The 19,761-nt window shown below is 43.9% G+C and overlaps 1 protein-coding gene across 5 annotated transcripts in view; it reads right to left on the bottom strand.

Annotated features, from left to right (window-relative positions):
• The window catches only part of ZDHHC14 (zDHHC palmitoyltransferase 14), a 264,790-nt gene extending 255,520 nt beyond the window's left edge, over positions 1-9,270 (bottom strand). For 2 of the 5 annotated variants that reach the window (XM_087865614.1, XM_087865616.1), the window contains exons 1-2: positions 8,111-9,269; positions 4,097-4,126 (exon numbers count right to left, since the gene is read on the bottom strand). In XM_087865614.1, the coding sequence (XP_087721740.1) occupies positions 4,097-4,126; positions 8,111-8,355 (275 nt within the window). In that variant the 5' untranslated portion in view covers positions 8,356-9,269. Of the gene's footprint in view, positions 1-4,096; positions 4,127-8,110 lie in introns of all 5 variants that reach the window. The other 3 variants (XM_045805411.2, XM_045805412.2, XM_087865617.1) reach the window with 2 other exon arrangements.
• Between the last annotated feature and the right edge of the window lie 10,491 nt (positions 9,271-19,761).

Raw genomic sequence — 19,761 nt, 5'->3', positions numbered from 1 at the left:
AGAGAGGGACAAAAGAAATACCTGAAGAAATAATGGATGAAAAATTTCTAAACCTGATGAAGGATATCAACCCACAGATCCCAGAAGTCTTAGCAAACCCTAAGCCATATAAGTAGAAAGAAAACTACACCTGGGCATATTGTAGTTCAACTGTTAAAAACAAAAGATAAAGAGAAAATCAGCTGGGAAAAAAAACTCACCCATTATAAACCACGGGGGAAAATGCTAAAAATAAAGGCTAACTTCTCATCAGAAACAAGAGACCAGAAGACAATGGACCAATATCTTCAAAGTTCTGATTCAAACAACTGTCAAACTAGAATTCTATATCCAGTGAAAAGATCTTCTATCCTTTAAAAATGAAGGCAACCATTTTCAGAAAAAGCAAAATCTAAAAGAACTTGTCACCAGCAGACCTGCATCAAGAAATGCTAAAAGAAGTACTTTAGGCCAAAGGGAGATGATATAGATGGAAGAAATAAATCGTACTAGAAATGGTAAATCTGTAAAGATAAATATAAAATTCCATTTAAAATTATCTGTTTTATATATAAATGTATTTTTTAGATTTATGTGGGTATATGTTTTACTTTAAATTATCTTTGTTTCTTATAGGTATATATATTCAGGTTTCTTTTATATACTATGGACAGCTTTAAAGTAGTAACATCACTGGGTTTATAGCACACACAGATATACATTTTATGATAATAGAGTTACAAAGGGTGGGAGAAGTAAGTAAAATTATGTTTCAGGTTTTCTACATTATTTGGGAAGTACAGTATTACTGTTTGGAGGTAGCCTATAACAGGATAAACATGAATATTCTAATTTCTTACATAACTACTAAAAAAAGAATACAAAGAAATACAGCCTAAATTTTTTAATGGAAATAAAATGGAATAGTAAAACTATGCAGTTCACATAAGTGAAGGCTAGAAGGAGAAAAGAGAAATAATAAATATTAGATAAGCACAAAACAAATACCAAGATCATAAGCTTAAACCTAACAATAAAATTTGAATATGAACTGTTGTGGCCACATTAAATTTACTGAAATTGATACCATTATAGTTGATTCTTGAACAAAACGGGGGTTGGGTGCCAACCTCACTCCACCCCACACAGTTGAGAATTGGTGTGTAACTTTCAACACCCTCAAAATTTAACTAATTGCCTACTGTTGACCAGCAGCCTTACAGATAACATAAACAGTCCATTAACACATATTTTGTATGTTACATGTACTATACACTGTATTCTTACAATAAAGTAAGCTAAAGAAAAGAAAATGGTATTAAGAAAACCATAAAGAAGAGCAAATACAGGGGCGCCTGGGTGGCGCAGGTGTTAAGCGTCTGCCTTCGGCTCAGGGCGTGATCCCAGCGTTCTGGGATTGAGCCCCACATCAGGCTCCTCCGCTGGGAGCCTGCTTCTTCCTCCCCCGCTCCCCCTGCTTGTGTTCCCTCTCTCCATGGCTGTCTCTCTCTGACAAATAAATAAAATCTTAAAAAAAAAAAGAAGAAGAAGAAGAAGAGCAAATACATTTACAGTACTGTACTGTGAAAAAAGTCCATACTTAAGTGGACCCCTGCAGCTCAAACCTGTGTTGTTCAAGGGTTAACAATACTGTGTTTACGTAAGAAAATGTCTTTTTCTTAAGCATGAAATGCTAAAAAATTTGGATATAAAAGGACATGATGTCTGCAACTTACTCTTTAATGGTCCAGAGGGAGGGAGGGAAAAGGACAGAGATGGAGTTTTTATATCTATAAAGATTTCTTTACTTTTTCACATATATAAGAATTTTTTTTATATTTTTTATATAGCAAAATAAGCCAAACTAAACAATCTGCTGTTTGGGAATGCATACATTAAGAAATCTTGAGGAAAAAGAGGCAAGGCATTAATAATGACTGAGCTCAGGCGGTGAAGACCTCAGGGAGGGGCAGGGAGACGGATCAGAGCTGAAATCCAGAGGGTGTGAGTAGATTCAAAAGCCCTGGTACCAATGTGGTTCTTGAGTGGTAGTCCCACAGGTACTCTTTACAATATTTTATTTCAAAACTTGCACGTGTGTTACATAGAATCTTCTGTATGAGTCTAACATTACATTTTTTAAAGGGTGGAAATTGAGGCAGAAGATCATCCAGTTTATAAAAATTAGTTTGAATTGGGACCAACTTTTATAGTTAGTAAAGAACTAAACAAAAGCATTAAGATGGTCCCCAGCCTTCACCTGAGCCAAGTTTTTGGTTTTTTTTTTTAAGATTTTATTTATTTATGTGACAGAGAGACAGCCAGCGAGAGAGGGAACACAAGCAGGGGGAGTGGGAGAGGAAGAAGCAGGCTCCCAGCGGAGGAGCCCGATGTGGGACTTGATCCCGGAGCGCCGGTATCACGCCCTGGGCCAAAGGCAGACGCTTTAACGACTGCGCTACCCAGGCGCCCCTGAGCCAAGTTTTTTATCAGATCCAAATTCCCGGATGTAACTAATTAGAAGTATCTATTGACCACCAATGTTTTCCCTTTCCCAACAACCTCAGCTGCAAAAAAATGAATACGCTTCCTTGAAACACTTAATTTAAATTCTCTTGCTAAGACACAGCAACTCTGCAATGAATAAATTACGTGCAACATTGCTCTGCCAAGGAAAAATCTTCAGGTTACGTAGATATGGCCCATTAAATAATTGACCATCATTACCCTATTACAGGTACCTACAGACGTCCTTACTGTATAACTTGGTATCACTTCCCACTAGCTGAGAGTCAACAATATCCTTAAGAGTTTTATTAAATAAATTCAAGTATCCAAAGTCAAGAACCCATAAAATGTGAAATTATTCCAGGTACTGTTGTAGTTGGGTAACATTCTTATACATCACAAAGTGTTTTATTTGCTTAAAGCATTTAGTTAAAAAATAAAGAAAAACTAGAAAGAAGTTTTAGTTAGCCAAGTGAACATCCCAACTCTGTTACTAGTTTTCTAAGTAACTAAGAAAACCTTTTATTTCCTCTGCTTCAATTAACACACTTAAAAAGGGATAAGACCTGATCCTAAAATCAGAAGACTTATACCTAATAATCAAAGCTTCTAAGGCAAATGTGTTCTAGAGGGCATTATTAGTTATAAATTTTATTAATGTTGACAACTTCGCAAGATGAAAAACTAAAGCACAAGGAAGTTATTTTTCAGAGTGTTTCAATACTGCAATTATTCCATAAACAACAAATATCCACTGAAAGCCTACTGTGTACAGCTAATGTTTTAGGTACTAGAGTACGACAGTGAACAAGACTATCCTCATGGAAGTTCCATGTGTTGATCTTGCACACAAATGAAAGGGTTAGTGCCCTCATGTCAAGAGGTCAATAATAAGGTTTTGAAGCCACCGAAAATTCCTGGGTGGATCCATAGTGAGTTATAAAGTGTCGACACCATCTACCTGGTTAATAGGGAATGTTCAGGGTAACATCCTGATGGTCATCTACCGTCACCTACTATCAACCCCACAGTGTTCTACGATGCACGGCATGGCCAGCATCTGGCCAGAAGACAGGACACTTCCCATAGGTTTTCTGAGATGGTGTAAACTTGATGAAGTTCCGAATAGGACGGTTGAGAAAAGAGAGGGTCCTTATATGTTAAAAGGGTAGCATCTTCTACTAAATAATAAAGGATTTCCCATCTATAAGGGAGGAATTATTATTGGAAACAGCACTTTTGTTTATGGGGGACAGGCCCTTCTTCCATCTGCAAAGCAAACATCATCCCAGTTCCACTGACTTATTTCAGAGGGGATCGGCCAAAGAAAGAAGGAGGAAGAGGAGGAGGAACAAAGGGAAGGCGGGAAGGAGAAAAGGAAGGAGAGAAGGGAAGGAGAGGGAAGAAGAAACATGTAGTTTTTTTAAAAAATCATCAATGGACTTTCAGTGACAAGGAACTTAAGAATGCGTCCACATTCCCAAGTATTTCAGCCCCAGTCACACCCCATATTGTCTGTGGCCACAGCACAGAAGCAAGAGACTGTCAAGTCTAAGATCTGAGCAGGCCTCCCCTACCTCGCGGAGGCTCCAGGAAACACCAGCCTCACCTGGACGCCTGGCTCATCTCCTTTCTGCCCCTGTGATTGGAGACGACGAGATGTCAATAGTTCAGGACCAAAGACTTTTTATTTTCAAATTTTCAACTCAAAACAAGGGCAGGCTGTAAGTATGCGTATGTCAGAGAAGAAGAGACACAGAAATTGATAATGTTCACTGATCTTTTCAACTTGTGCTTCTGGGGATGTAAGAATGAGGACATTGCTGCGAGTCTCAGATGAGCCAGGCCCTCAGTCGCTGCAAGGAGCAGTGACAGGTCTCGACAGCACTGCAAGCAACTTCCTTCCGTCTCGAATACAGCTACAAAATGCTGGCACTCTCTATCAGTACACGTGCTGCACTCAAGATGCCCCAAAATACACAGTCCGGCCCTACCCGAAAATGAGCGGAGTTGCATCGGGAGCTTCTAGTAGCTTTCTTTATTGTCTTCACAGATCTAAGATGGTAGCTTTGAAAACGGAAATGAAATCCAGTCCCTGCTTCTTGGAGGTTTCCTTGGTGCTCCTGCTCAGGTCTGGACAAAGGGGGGGGGGGTGTCCCAGACCTCTCTGCAGGACTCCCACTCTGAAGGATCAAGAGTGAAGCCACTCCTCAGACTTATACAAAGGTCTTTATTTCAATGGCAAACTACACAGTTCTGCTTTTTTTTTTTTCCAGTCCAATATGCTATTGCTGTTATACTTGCTTATTAACCCACTTACTCCCTCCTTCAAAGGCTCTCAGAAAAGGGAGTCCTGGGGAGGCTACTTCTAAGGTTTGTTCTAATGATATGTGCTGTTTTTTGAGTACTGGCTATGTATGAGACACTGGACTAAGTATATTTTTTCATTTAATCATTGTAACACTTTAAGGTAGATATTATTAATCCCATTTAACAGATTGGGAAACTGAGGCTTAGAAGAGTCAAATTTTTTGCCCAGGGTCATACTTCTGGTTAGAATCTTGGGATCCGTCCTTCCAAAGTCCATACCTTTAAGCACTCTTCTATACTCGGAGGGAGAGCGGCACCGTGGGTCAGAAAGGGCACTGGCTTTGCAGTCAGAAGCCCTGACACTAGTTAGTGTGTGACCCTTGGTTATGTCACCTCTTTACGCCTCTGTCACTTCATCTGCAATCTGGGAATAATCATTCCCACCCTGCCTTTTTCCCAGGGTGAGAGGCAGTATCAACACCTGTTGCTATCCTCCAATAATTAAGTCCCTTTCTCTTGGACGAACTTCCCTGTCCTCTGTTCAAGGCTGGGAATGAGAGGGAGGGTAGGGGAAGAGCTGCAGGAAAAGGAGGTCCAAAGCTAAGCCTTGTGTCTTCTTTTCAAATGTTATACTTGCCTTTTGTAACTGCATGGGGAAACATGGACTCTAATGTTTGAACACGAATTCTACTAATATTAAAGTTATCTAGACATGAAATTAATCCACATAGGCAAACACATAGTATGTGCTCAATAAATAACTAAAGAAAGGGCAGAAGGGAGGCAGGCAGTGAGCAGACAAAAATGCAATTTTCTCTTCACTTTTAGGCTGCTGGCATTTCATATCCTAGGCATGGAACTAATTGCTTCTCTGAGTCTATCAAATTAATTTGGCCAAAGTCATGTAATTTCACTTTGTCATTAGCAATGATAAAGAACTTAAAAGCAACACAGTGACAATATTCTTAGCCAAACCATAAAATTCTATAGTTTGAATAGCCCTGCGATTTTTCCCAACTGAGGCATCAGGCCAGGACTGGCCTATTTTCTTGAAATTTCAAATTGCCTAATTGAAGCAACACTCTTGGAGACCAAATACACACACACACACACACACACACACACACACACAGCTTATCTAAAAACGAAGCTTCCAATGGTAGCTAATAAAATCCCAGCACACGTTTATTCCTACAGCCATTGGTTAACACAATGCTAACGCAGAGAAAAATCCCTAACAACCTACTAGTGAGGACTTTGGGGAACTCTTGGAAGAAACACACACAGAGCTTAAGAGGCGAATATGAATTTATGATGGTTTGCTTGAAAGCAGTATTTGAATAAAGAAAAATAAAAGACAGTAAGTACAACTAGAGGGGATCTCTAACCATACAGTGGGGAGTTGGGTGTACCCAGAAAATGAAACATTCATCATCCTGCATGAAACACACCTGTGGCTCAAGCTCACAAAATTAACCCATTTTCCCCACTCCTAAAATTGCCAAAAAGAGCAAACATGCCAATAGAGATCAGTTCAAAACTTTTTAAACATTAGGAACATAGGGAATCCTATCTACCTAGAAGACCACCTATAAGGAAAGCCACCCTTAGAAGGATGGCATTTGTGTTCAGTCACATGGCATCATGACTCCAGTGCCTGAATCTATTATGACTCAGACCCAGGTCTGTAAGGACGAGTGGCTGGCTCTGGAAGGGGACAAGGGGAGCAACAGAGGAAGAACAGAGCATTTCTCCTGCCATTCCCAAAGCCTTTTCACACCCTCCCCCTCCCATCCCCAAGGCCCCCAACAGGCTCCACCCTAGCAGCAAATATGCCCCAAAGTTAAACTTCTGGAAGAGACCTGGGAAATGTATACAGTCAGAAATGAAGCGGTTGTGCGTGAGGTCTGGGGGAGCTGTGAGGCTTACCTCTGAGATCCCTCTCCTCACCTGGTCTAACTCAATCCTGCTAAAAAACTGTTCATCATAGCACAATGTTCAGACACAAAATATTTCCCCTCAGAGTCAGAAGGGTTTACATGAAAAGTATGACATTGTCAAGAGATCATTCATTTCTGATTGAGATAGCATTTGGAATACCAAACGCTGGGCACAGTATCAGAGCCTATTAATATTTACCAGAGACAAAAGTAAAGAAACACAAAGGTTTAATTAACCCTCTGCAACAGAAGATGTAGACTGAATGGGTATCATGCCCCATAATAAGCAGGATACAGGAAACTCAAAGAACTCCCAATAAGTGTATTGGGGTGTTTTTGGGGGGGGGTGTAGTGGAGTAGCTACAACTTTTATTGTGCATAGGATACCAGGAATTACATAAGAAGCTGCACTGCAAATGTTGGACCCAATAAAAGCAATTGAAATTCATTCTGGAATGTGGTTAAAGTACTTTATCTAATCTATTAATAAATAAGAAGATCTTTCATTAGTTGGCAGGAGGACAGTTGCTACTGGCCAACTTGATTTTCCTGAAAACGGCGAAGGCTTGCATGCACTTTTTTCAAATAAAAGCCCTAAAGTCCCAAAGTACTGTTTCTGAAAACAGAAGTTACCATGCAGTGTCATACTATTCCTGAACACGCTGAGAAAGTCTCCTTTCACCTGTTCCCCAACATGGAGGGGTGGGGAGGAGAAAGTGTGTATTTCCAAATATTTTTTATTGGAACTTTTTTAAAAGCGAAGAGTTTGGAAACCTCGTGGTAATCAGAAATTGTTGATCAAAAGCGACCATCTAAGGAGAATGAAAAACAAAATTATCCTTCCAGGCCACATCGGGTGGCCTACACGTGGAAACCTGAAATAACCAAGATTCTTCACTATTCAGCAAAGGTACCTAGACGATTTAGTAAATGAGCTTAACAAGATGCCCTACAGCTTGTGAGCAAGAAAGGAAGTCAATAGTATTTACCCCTGACTGAGGAATCAGCCTCATCCTCCCTTCCCACACAACGCTACATCTGGGCTGGCTTGCTAGTCTCCAAACTCAGTAGAGACAGCACCAAGAATCAGTCACCTGCGAGGTGCCACCCAACCCTTGGGAGCAACAAGGCCGGCACACCTTCCAAGTGTGCCCTCTCCCCTCTGCACTCCCAGAGCCCGACCCAGGACTGCATTATCTCTGGGGACCAAAGACCAAACAGACCTCTAAAAGAAAAAGAGGGAGAAGTGGGTTTGCATTATATAACAATGTACAGCAAATAAGACTTCTAGAAAACGAAAGTAGCGAAAGGAGGGGCAGGGGTCGGGAGAGGCAAGGGGAGCAGGGCGTCGCGGAGCTTTCGCTGCTACTTACTCGAAGGCGAAGAAGAGTCCGCTAGTGACCAGGATGAGGATGAGAGTCAGGTAGAAGACGCCCGTCTGCCGGGCCATCATGATCCTGCCGTTGCAGAAGAACTTGTTTCTTCCCGGGAAAACCTCCCATTTCCTCCGGGCCGCGATTTTCTTCTTCTTGTGGGGCGACTCCATGGGGGAGGAGCTGTGGGTGCTGATCTGACTGTACTCGCAGTCTTTCATGGGCCCGCCGCCGCCGGGAGGCATCCACGAGGGCAGCCGGCTGGGGGCGCACGCCCCCAGAAGCCCCCCGGCCGCGCGGGCGCCGCCGAGCCACGACCGCCGCCGGCCGCCCGGCCGCCCCCCGAGCCGCGGCGCCGCGGCCCCTACGCCGGCTCCCGGCTCGGCGACAACTTTGCCGAGGACACCCAGGTTAACCCTTGCGGGAGCCCAGCTGTCATAGCCGGGTCCCCCTCCGGGAGGGACGGCACTCGCCCGCAGCCCTCGGCGGCGGTCCTCAGTCGCTTCCAACCCGCGTACACGGGCTCCGGGGCCCCGCGGGGCGCGAGGGGCCGCCCGGCCGGCACCCGGCTCGCCGCGCGCCCGCCCCCTCGCACAGCCGCTCGCTCGACCCCGCCGCCCCCGGCCCGCCGGCCGCGCCTCGGCTCCGGCCAGCCGACCCCCGAGCGCTGCGCCCCGAGGGGACACGAGGCGGCGGCCCCGGCGCCGGCTTCCTCGGGAGCCACTTCGGCGCCGCGGCCAGGTTTATTCTAATCCTTCCTCCCGGCGGCGGATCCTCCCCAGGAGAGAGCGATGGCAACTGGGAGGCAGCTCGCGGCACCGGCAACCCCTCCCAGGGGTGGGTGGGGAAACCGAGCACGTTATTCTGTCAGGAGCGGGCTCGGCGACAGCCCGGGCGCTGCTCGCGCGGCGACCCCGCGCCGGCGCGCCTGGCAGCCGAGCCCAGACCGCGGCCCCCGCGCGGGGCTGCCGGGGCCGCCAGGGCCGAGGGTCGCGGCGGCGGCTCGTGGGCTGCACGGCCAGCGGCTCCCCAGCTCCCTCCTGCCCCATAGGGGCTGGGCCGGGCGCAAGGAGGGCCGCCGAAGGAAGGGGGCGGCGGAGCGCGTCTCAGGGCCGCGGGGCGAGCGCCACAGACACTTGTTTGCAAGGCTCAGCCCCGGCGCGCGCGCGGCGCTCACAGCGGGTCCGCCTCCTCCCAGCCGGGTGGGCGGCGGCCCTCGCCGAGCCAGCCCGGCTCCTCCCCCGGCTCCTCCTTCTCGCCCGCGGGGTCCCCCCGGCTCCGCGGGGTCCCCACCCCAGTACTCTTGGGCGGGCCCGGCGCGGCCCCCCGGGAAGGCGCTGGGTTCCCCCGGGCAACGCTCGCGGACTGCTCGGGTCGGTGCCCGCGAGCCGGCCGCGGTGTGCACTCGCCCGCAGACTCGGTCCGCCTCCCAGCGTCTCCTCCGGGTTTATTCCCGGCAGCAGCTGCCGCTTCCGCGCACAGACACATTCACGCAGCAACACGCAAATTCATTCTTGTCACTCCCGGGGACCTGAAGAACCCGCGCGGAGAGGTGACCCTCCCCGGCCTGTCCCGGCTCTTCCTCTTCCTCCCCCAGCGGGGCGCACAGTCGACTTGCGGGGAGCTCTATTGCTGCCCGGGAGTGGGCGGGGGTGCCCGGCGACGGGATGGGGAGAGGTGGTATGAGGCAGGCCTGACTCCGGGATGAGGGCTGGGTTGGGGGGGTGTCTCGGGGCCCGGCTGGCTTCCAGGTTTCCCGCAGGGAGAGCGGGGCGGTCTGGGTCCCCTCCGGCCCCGGATCCCTGCCTCCGTCCCGGAGGACAAGCCCGTGCGGTCAGGCTCTGCGGGGGTTGCTGCCTCCCCAACCCTTTCTTTCTCACTTCTCCGACACGGGCGCTCGCGAATTACTCGCTTTATTTCTCCCCTTTCCCCTGCGAGCTCCCACGACAGCGGAGGAACCGACCGCTCTTCTCTCCAGCCCGCGCCTCCCCTGCCCGCCCCGCCCCGCCCCGCCCCACCGTCCCGGCAGATCCGCGGGTGCGCTCGGCCCCTCCGTGGCTTTGCCGCGGGGTCGGACCCTCGCGTGGTGGGGACAACCAGTGGGCAGCCGAAAGCAAAGGCAGCTGGGCGGGGACGCTCGGTTTTCCGAGCCCCACTTTCCTTTCACTGCCCACTGGGATGTGTAGTTCTTTCTCTCGCCGACTGGCTCCGAGAGGAAGTACGACTTGGGGACCAAAAAACTACAAATCCCTTCATCCACCGCGACGAAAGCGGGAGAGGCGCGGTGCTGGGCGTTCTGGTGCTCAGAGACTGGAGATGGGAAGTAACAAAGGGAATGGTGGGGAGCGGCTGTGCCTTCCGGATGCTGGGCACTTTGCACATTACACACCTTCTTTACCTAATCTTTGCTCCAACCCTGCGAGGCACTGTTGTATCCAGTTTAGAGAACGTTCTACTTGCCAGAGATCTCGAAGTGCCCCGGTGGTGATGAGATTGAACCCAGAGCCCTGAGAAAAGCCTCGGTGAGCAGTGTCAAAGGTAGATGAGACTGGTTTATACAAGAAAGAGAAAGAACTGGGGCCAGTTGGAAAGAGCTTCCTGCAGTAAGGGGAAAGTGGTAGGGATGGCAATTATAGTAGGACATGAAATTATAAGGAGTTATGAAAAAAGTGGATTTCTTCACAAGGGTCCATTCCAGAACAGGTTAGAGGACTAAGTTGGATCTTAAACCTACAATCAGAATTGGGTTTGAATCATTTGAGATTTTGTAGGACGGGTGAGCATATGATAGGAACAATTAAGTGCTTTGTGGCTACACTATTTAAAAACAACAATGACGACAACTGGCTTAGACCTTTCAAGGGAAAGGTCTCATATTCTTACCTGTTCTTTAGCTTATGGGATCAAGGGGATGTTATTCTTACTCAATTTATAGAACATACCTTTTCTCCCTGTGTCCAATTAATATACTAGATCCATCAACTTCCTGGCTTTAGAAAGCCTTCTATTTTGGTTCTCAGTGAAGCCTTAGTTTTTCTGGCATCACAGTTATATTTTAAAAAGTCCTTTTCTGTTAGAGATACTAGAGTGTTTGCAAGTGCTTTAAAATACTCCAGCCCCAAAACCATGACCGTATAGATGAACCAATACTGACAAACTATGGAAAATTGTTTCCATTGGGTGATATATCTGAATTAGTTGCATATTGCCGCAAATTAGCAAAAATTTAGCAGCTCAAAACAACACCAGTGTATTATCTCACATTTTTTATGGGTCAGGTGTCCAGGCACCTAGGATCCTTTGCTTAGGGTCTTAACCTACGATCAGGGTGTTGGTGAGGCTGTGTTTTATCTGGAGGCTCAACTGGAAAAGTATCAGCTTCCTTGCTCAGTCAGGTCACTGGCAGATTTCATTTCCTTGCAGCTGTAGGACTGAAGACCCTGGCTTTTTGCTAGCTGACAACTGACGACTGCCCTCAGCTCCTAGAGTGCCCCTGGAGTTCATTGTCACGTGCCCTTTCTCAGCGTGGCCACTGACTTCATCGAGCCAGCACGGAGTCCCTGGAGTAAGTTTGTTAGCAAGATGGAATCTTGTATAACATAAGTAATCACACAGGGGAGACATAAAACTGCCATATTCTATTGCTTAGAAAGCAAGTCACAGTTTATGCACATACTCAGAAGAGAGGATTATCCAGGGTATGGACACCAGGATGAGGGGGCCACGCTAGTGTCTGTCCACCACGGGGTACAAGAGGATCCATTAGGCTAATCTTATCTACATCTACTTCTGTTTATGTTTGAAATTTTCTATAATACAAAGAAATAAGTTATTCCTTGTTTCTTCCCACTGCATGTTTACTTAGACCTATGGCAATACATTCACTTAGGACACATACCTAAAGAAGTTCATTAGAACCTGATGTGCTGGCCACAGATTTTAGCTGATGATCTAAAAACGACTCTATAAGGTATGGTAGAGTTTCCTTGTTCATTCATTTCACAATTGTTCATTTAGGGGCCTAGTTCACGTCAGATCTGTTTTAAGTACTATTTTAGGGGGAGGGATATAAAGGGATCCAAAACATTTATATTTGAGGACTAGAGGGAGAGGTGGGGAAAACAAACAGTAAATACAAATAAAGTGCAAACAATAGAAGCAAATAAATACTAAATGATTAGATAATTTCATTACAAGAAAAAAAAAAGCAGGATCATGAAATAGAGAGAATTGGGGGAGGAGACACTTGAACAGAGAACCAAATGATGAGAAACAGTAAGTACAAAGGCCTCTAGGCAAATCAAGCCTGGAAAATTCTAGGGGTACAAAGAAAAGTCAGTTTGGCTGGAATAAAGTGAGGGACAGGTGAGTGGTAAGAGGGAAGGCTGGGAGCATACAGGATCAGTGAGGTGACTGGAATTGACTCCACATGCCCTGGGAAGGCACTTAATCTGTGACCAGTATTAAGTGGTGACCAGTCAGAAAGAAGAATAATCTACAGTACTTGGCCTTCAAGGGATACATAGATTCCACACTGTAATGCTACAGGGACCTCAGTGCATCTAGAATTATAGACCTGAACATTTGTTTTGCGTACGAGAAAACTGAGGCCAAAGGAAGACCCTGCTAAAAATTCCTTGAGAATGTCTCATGATAGCAAATAATCCATAAGAGAATCTTGAATGGAAAGAGTGCATTCTCTGATTTAAAGCTTTGGAAAACTGACAACAGACAATTACTTAGTGCCTTTCATGTGCAAGACAGTGTGAGGAATAAGTTGAATGTGGCAGAGAAGCTATAGTTTAGTTTGAGAAACAAGATGGAGACACGTAGAAAGTAAAGAATGAATTTCTTCATGATGCAATAAAAATAACTATCTTTTCTGAGTATCTCCTTGTATCAGGCAGTCTCCTAGTTCTTTAGACATTTAGCTCACTAGATCCAGAGGACAGCCCAACGAGGCAAGGATTCTTACCAGTATTTCACAGAGGAGTAAACAAGCTCAGAGAAGTGGGGTGATGTGCCCAGAGGTTCATAGCTAGTAAGTAACTGAATCAGGATTCTTCAGCCAGGCATGTATGTGTGATTCCAGCCCTTTCTACTCCAGCCTGCTACACAATGGAAAGAGTATACTGTGTCTGACTAGCTGCCAACTGACTAGACTTTGCTCAAAGTGGGGCTGGGGGCTGTGGCAATGTGGATAGGCAGACCCCAGGGGGATAGGATCTTGGGGCAGTGGGAGTGGTGGGGGAAACACATGACGATTCTAGTTGGACTAGAACTGACAAGATTCAAGAGCAAGAAGTTCACTTGGGAAGGGATTCCAGAAAATGTGGGGCCAGTGAAGTGAAATAGAGGGAAAGAAGCTTCTAGAGCATGCATTATGAAGCAAGTTACCACCATAGGTGACTGAAGCTCAAACCCTCCAGGGAACACTGGAGAGTGGTGCAGAACCCACCTCACATTCCCCATGAGTGGGGTAAGGAAGTTGACCTTTATCCACCAACCCAGCGCTGCTAGTTGAGAGCTCCTTCTGGGAGAATTACTCTATCATCATCATCATCATCTCCTCCTCCTCCTCCTCCTCCTCCTCCTCCTCCTCCTCCTCCTCCTCCTCCTTCTTCTTCTTAAGATTTTATTCATTCATGAGAGAGAGACCGGGCATGAGAACAAGAGGAGGGAGACAAAGAAGCAGGCTCCTTACCGAGCAGGGAGCCCAACATGGGGCTCGATCCCAGGACCCTGGGATCATGACCTGAGCCGAAGGCAGATACTTAACCCACTGAGCCACCCAGGAGCCCCTACTCTATCTTCTTAACGTCTGACCACCCTCCTAAAACTGATATAGTCAGCACCCCCGTGGGCACTCAGAGCACCAAGCTAGGCCTCCCTGGATTGTTGGGGGTGTCTTTGATTCCAGCGGGTTTTTCCCTGTTTTCACCTGACTCGGTGGGCCCACTGACAACAAGGTCATGTTATTAACAAAATTAGAGCTTTGTTCCTTTCATCTGAGCAGCTCAAAAAATTCCACAAATCCACCTCAGTAATTCTCAGAATACCTCCAAGCAGCCAAGAGGAAGAATTGGTCTTATGTATGTAGTGAAAGGGGAAAACGTTCAGATCCAGGACATTATATAATTTATATACCTTTTGAGGTCAGGATGAAAGTGCATTCAGTGTGTCAAAGTACGTAGAGGTCAAAGGGACACAGTCGTCTAAGGAGAACTTTGAAGTCACCAGAAAAGGTTTTCTTCTGAGAGCTCTAGAATGGCAGGAAGTAACTGCTGAAACTCCTATATCAAACAGAATTCTCCAAGAAATCAGATACCCTAATTCCTTCCAACCCAGAGAGCTGGCTCACATTTTTACATGTGGCCAGCACATCTGGGAACGTCATGGGTCAAAACATGTAAGATGTTTAAAGTAATAAACTCAGGTCTATAGGAAAAAAGTGGATAAAGCAGAAAGAACTTAATCCAAAATTTTCTTGTAATTGTCCCCAAGTGAGTTTTTCTTGCCTTTTAACACTAAAAAATTACTTTTTGGTATTTTCATAAAAATAACACATATGCATTGAAAAAATTGTATTACAAGAAAAAGAAAAATTATATTGCACATAAATACAAAAAATATAAAAGTTGTTCGAATTCCCATCACCTTAAGATAGTCATTAACATTTTGTTGTCCATCCTTATATAATTCATTTTACACACATATACCTATATCATTTAACAAAAATGAAATCATATCATGCATGCTGTTTGCATCCTGTATGTTTTTTATTTTTTTAATTGTGGTATTTTTTCCACATTTTCATTTCCAACTCCCACTCTTTCCCAAGTAACCATTGTTAACAACATATATCCTTCTCCAGGCTCATATCATAATAGACAAACACACAGACACAATCCACATTCCACTTTCATCAATTGTCCTAATAATGTTCTTTACAGTTAATTTGTCCCTGCCCAGGCTCATACATGGCACTTTGTATAAGGTCTCTAGAGCCTTCTTCCACGTGGAACGGCCACATTACTTCCTGTCTTTTGTTTCTTGATCTTGACAGTTCAGAAGAGCATAGGCCATTTATTGTCGTTCGGCATCATTAAATTTGGGTTTGCCTGGTATTTCTTCACAATAAGATCCAGGTGAGGACCCTCACTGGCTCTTGGCCTGTGCACACAGGCAACATAGCTGAAACTACAAGACACCTGCCTCATTCAGGCCCGCGGCTTCTTCTGGGCCTACGGTTCCTCACTTTAAATTTTTTTTTTTTTGAAGTAAGTAGGCTCCATGTCCAACACAGGGCTTGAACTCACTACCCTGAGATCAAGAGTCGAATGCTCTTCCAACTGAGCCAACCAGGTGCCCCTCCTCACACAATTTTGAAGAAGCATGTTCATATGGGTGCCGGATAAAGCTGGAATGGGCCTCAAGCCCAAGCCGAAATTGACCCCCAAAATACAGACACTTGTGAATTGAGAAGCAGAAGAGTATGCACTCAGTTTTAAAGCAGCAAAAATTATGAAGAGGGCCAAAGTCTCCGAAACTCCTTTGCTGATTACTCATAATACATGCAACGGAACGGTAAGTAAGCATGAAGGCGAAAGGAGAAGCTTCCTCTCGGCGATGAGAAACAACAGTCCTGCGGCTCCCAAGACGACGCACCTGCCGAGGACGGGGAGAGTAAAGCTCGGGGTTCTGCAAGAGGTTCCAACTGGAGAGCCCAGCCCTGGTGTTCAGAACACTTATATCTGCAGCCAACGCCCATCTGCTCCTGGGAGGACGGGAGCACAACAAACACTTCTCTCAACTGAAAATGCTGTTTCGCCAGAAAGAATTCCAAAAGAATCCAAAGTGGATTTCAGAAATTTCTTGTCTCCTCTGTAAAGAATGGGTTTTGAGAAATGTCTAATGCTATTTCTGAATGAAAGCTAGCCAGTACAACAACGGGAGGGATTTCTATTTATTCTCTGAATACAGGGAAACCAAATCCAAAAACAAACTTTTCTTGGCATCCTTGGCATTTCTGGGAAATAAAAATCTCATTGGAATGAAAACTGAAACGTACCTACCTCGAAGGTTGGTTGCGAGATCAAAAAAATATACAAAAGTACCTTGTAAATAATAAATGTATGTATAAGTATTAATTGTATTTTCATTATTTTCCCTTTTCTCCGATGTTTTTACTATTTATATTGTTTTCTTTCAAAAGGCAATTGAGACCTTTACGAAAGCGTCTGCTTCTACTCATTTCGGTTTCTCTGGACAATAGCCTAACTCCTAATTCAGAAAAAAAAAAAAAAGTATGTCTTTGTTCTCCCAAAAACATCCTCATAACAATACATTTGTAAAACCTGAAGTTTATTCCTGTTTGGGGTGTAAAAATATCAGGGATATTCTTAATTATAGGTAAATCAATGAGATAAAGAGTGCAAATATATTTCCAGAAATTTTCATTTTTATAACTTTCTATTGTTCCTGTAATAATAGTTCCCCTTAAGAGGCAGTTTAATTTGTTCTACGACAGACTTATTTCTAAGTTTAAAATCATTTCACAACATAACATAGTAAGTTATGCTTTAGCTCTCTTACATCTTTTCTGGAATGACGTAGATACAAGTTATTGGTTTTTTGTTTTTGTTTTTTTAATTTATTTGAGAGAGAGGGAGGGAGAGGGAAAAAGCATGAGCGGGGGGGGGGGGGGGCAGAGGGAGAAGCAAGACTCCCCGCTGAGCAGGGAGCACGCTACAGGGCTGATCAGGGGACCCTGGGATCATGACCTGAGCCTCAGGCAAGATGCTTAACCTACTGAGCCACCCAGGCGCCCCTAAGTTATTGTTCTTTTAAATAAGCAGCATTATTTCAACTTTCTATTTAGCCTATTTAGATATGTTGAAAAAAATTGGGTTACGCGTTTTGGTAGAAGTATCAGTGGAGTGATCTCGTGCCCTTCCCAACATCAGGTCAAATGGTGTTGGTCTGTCCCAGTACTGGTGACGTTCATTTTGATCATTAGGGCAAGATAGGTCCGCAAGACGTTTTCAATATAAAGTTATTATTCTGGGGACTCGTGGGTGGGCCTGAGCCTGAGCCTTTGGCTCAGGTCATGATTCCAGGATCCTGAGATCGAGTCCTGCATCAGGCTTCTTGCTCAGCGGGGAGCCTGCTTCCCCCCTGCTTGTGCTTGCTCTCTCTCTGTAACAAATAAATAAAATCTTTTAAAAAAAAGAAAATAAATAAAGTTATTATTTTTCCTTCATAATAATTACAAATAATGTAAATATCTTATTCCTCATCAAACTCTCACCCACTAATTTTACCAATTGATGATTTCCTAATTTTATTCTTCTTCCTATCTTCCTTCCTTCCCTCTCTCTCTCCCACTCTCCCTCTTTTCCTCTCCTTCTTCCTCCCCAACTCTCCCCCCTCTGTCTCCCTCTCCCCTCTCCTGCTCCCGTTCTTGGTATTTCACAGTAAGGAAGAACTTTCCCTTCTTCCCCATTTATCTGTTCACTCATTTATTTCTATCAGAATAGCCTCTTGGATGTTTATATTATTCAACGGGTTATTATCAACAGTTATTTTGATATTCAGATTTTTCCAGATTTGGCCCCTTCAAGTGAAGTCCTGAGTAATGTGGCATGACCCAATCATTCCTTGCTTCCCCACTAACTGACTCAATCAGCTGTTCCAGGCTCATCCTGTCCTTTCCTTGTCTTAGTCCTGCCAGTCATTTCTCCAAGGGGTCCTAGTTTGTTTTAGTGGAAAATATATATGTGCTTATATATCTCTATTTCCATCTCTGTAAAAACATAGGCACACATAGACATGTACGTTTATTTTTCTCAATGTTAAAAACCATGTTTTCAAACTGATATATGCAATTCTAATTAAGAACTATGGGCTATATTGCCTGTTTTTCTACTTTGCATATTTGAAGACCTGAACCACTATCCTCAAGGTATTTATTCATTTCTCAAGGTTAGAATACGAAAAAGATTTCAGAACAGCTAGCCCATGCCACCAAGAAAAGCAAACCAGCAAACTAGAATTGAATAATTACTTACAGTTCTTTCTTTTTTATCTCAGACAAAATAAATAAGTAAACAAATAAAGATTGGACATCCTTGCATTGTTTTTAACCTGAGGAGAGAGCATCAAATATTTCATTGAAGGGGTTTCCTTCTATTTCTGGCTTGATGAGTTTATATATACATAGATGTTGACTTTTGTAAGATATTCTTTCTGTACCTATTGAGATAGTTTTCGCCTTGATTCTGTTAATATGATGATAATTACATAGACTGATAACTGCTAAAAAACATATACATTTCCGAGATAATCCTCACTTGTTCAAATTGTATTATCCTTTTCCTATATTGCTGGATTTGAATTAACAATATTTTGTGGAAAATAAATTGCATCTATGTTATGAGTGTTATTGGTTAGTGATTTTCGTTTGTTTATTCTGTTATGTCTTTGTCAGGTTTGGTTTCAAGATTCTCCTCCTGGCCTATCAAACAAGATAGCAATTGTTCACACATCTATTTTTTTTCCCAAAAGGGTTTTGTAAGCCTGCCATTATTTCTCATTTAAATGTTTGATCATGGGCTGCCTGGGTGGCTCAGTCACTTAAGCATCTGACTCCTAATCTTGGGTCGGGTCACAATCTCAGGGTCATGGGATTGAGCCCTGTGTCGGGCTCTGCACTGAGTGTGGAGTCTGCCAGAGATGTTCTCTCTCCTTTTCCCTCTGCTCCCTCTTCCTACCCCCTCCACACACACTCTCACTCTCTCTCTCTCTCTAAAAAATCAAAATAAAAAAATAAAATCTCTTTAAAAAAATAAATGTTTGGTAGAACTCATCAGTCAATTCTTTTGGTCCTGGAATTCTATTTGAGGGAAAGGTTATGACAGCAAATTCAACATCTTCAAAAGATATAAAATGATTCTTTAGTTTCTATTTCATCTTGTTTCTGTTTAGGCAAGTTATGCTTTTCAAGGAAATTTTCTCTTTCATTTTAGTTATTGGATATCGTGGCACAGAGTTGCTCATAATATTCTCCTACTACCCATTTAATGTCTTTAATATCATTTATTGTACATATTGGCAATTTTCTCAATCAGCCTTGCTAAGTGTTTATCAGTTTTATTAATTTTTTCAGAAAACTGAATTTTTGCCTTGTTAATTTAAGCTAGTGTTTGTTTCCTATTACAATTGTATCTGCTCTTATCTTTATAATTATCTTCCATCTATTTACTTTAGGTTTAATCCGCTTATTTGTTTCTAGATTCTTAAGTCGGAATCTTAGATTAATTTTACATCTTTTTTCTTTTCTAATATATGTATTTAAGACTATAAATTCCCCCCTAAAAACCATCTTAACTGCATCCCACAAATTTTAATATGTTATATTTTCATTATCAGAGCTCTAAGTATTTTCTAATTTTCCTGGTGATTTTTTTTTTTTTGGTCTGTCCATGTTTTATTAAGAAGTGAGTTGTTCAATTTCTACATATCTTATTGTTATAGATTCCTAATTTTTTTGTGGTCAGAGAACATACTCTGTAAGATTTTAGTTTTTTAAAATTTATTAAAACTGGCTTTAGGGGGCACCTGAGTGGCTCAGTTATTAAGCGTCTGCCTTC

This window comes from Ursus americanus, chromosome 11, assembly GCF_024610735.1.
Source record: "Ursus americanus isolate L20-20 chromosome 11, mUrsAme1.1.p, whole genome shotgun sequence".
NCBI classification, from domain to species: domain Eukaryota; kingdom Metazoa; phylum Chordata; class Mammalia; order Carnivora; family Ursidae; genus Ursus; species Ursus americanus.
Note: the sequence above shows the minus strand (reverse complement) of the source record. Positions and strands in the feature narration are given on the sequence as shown.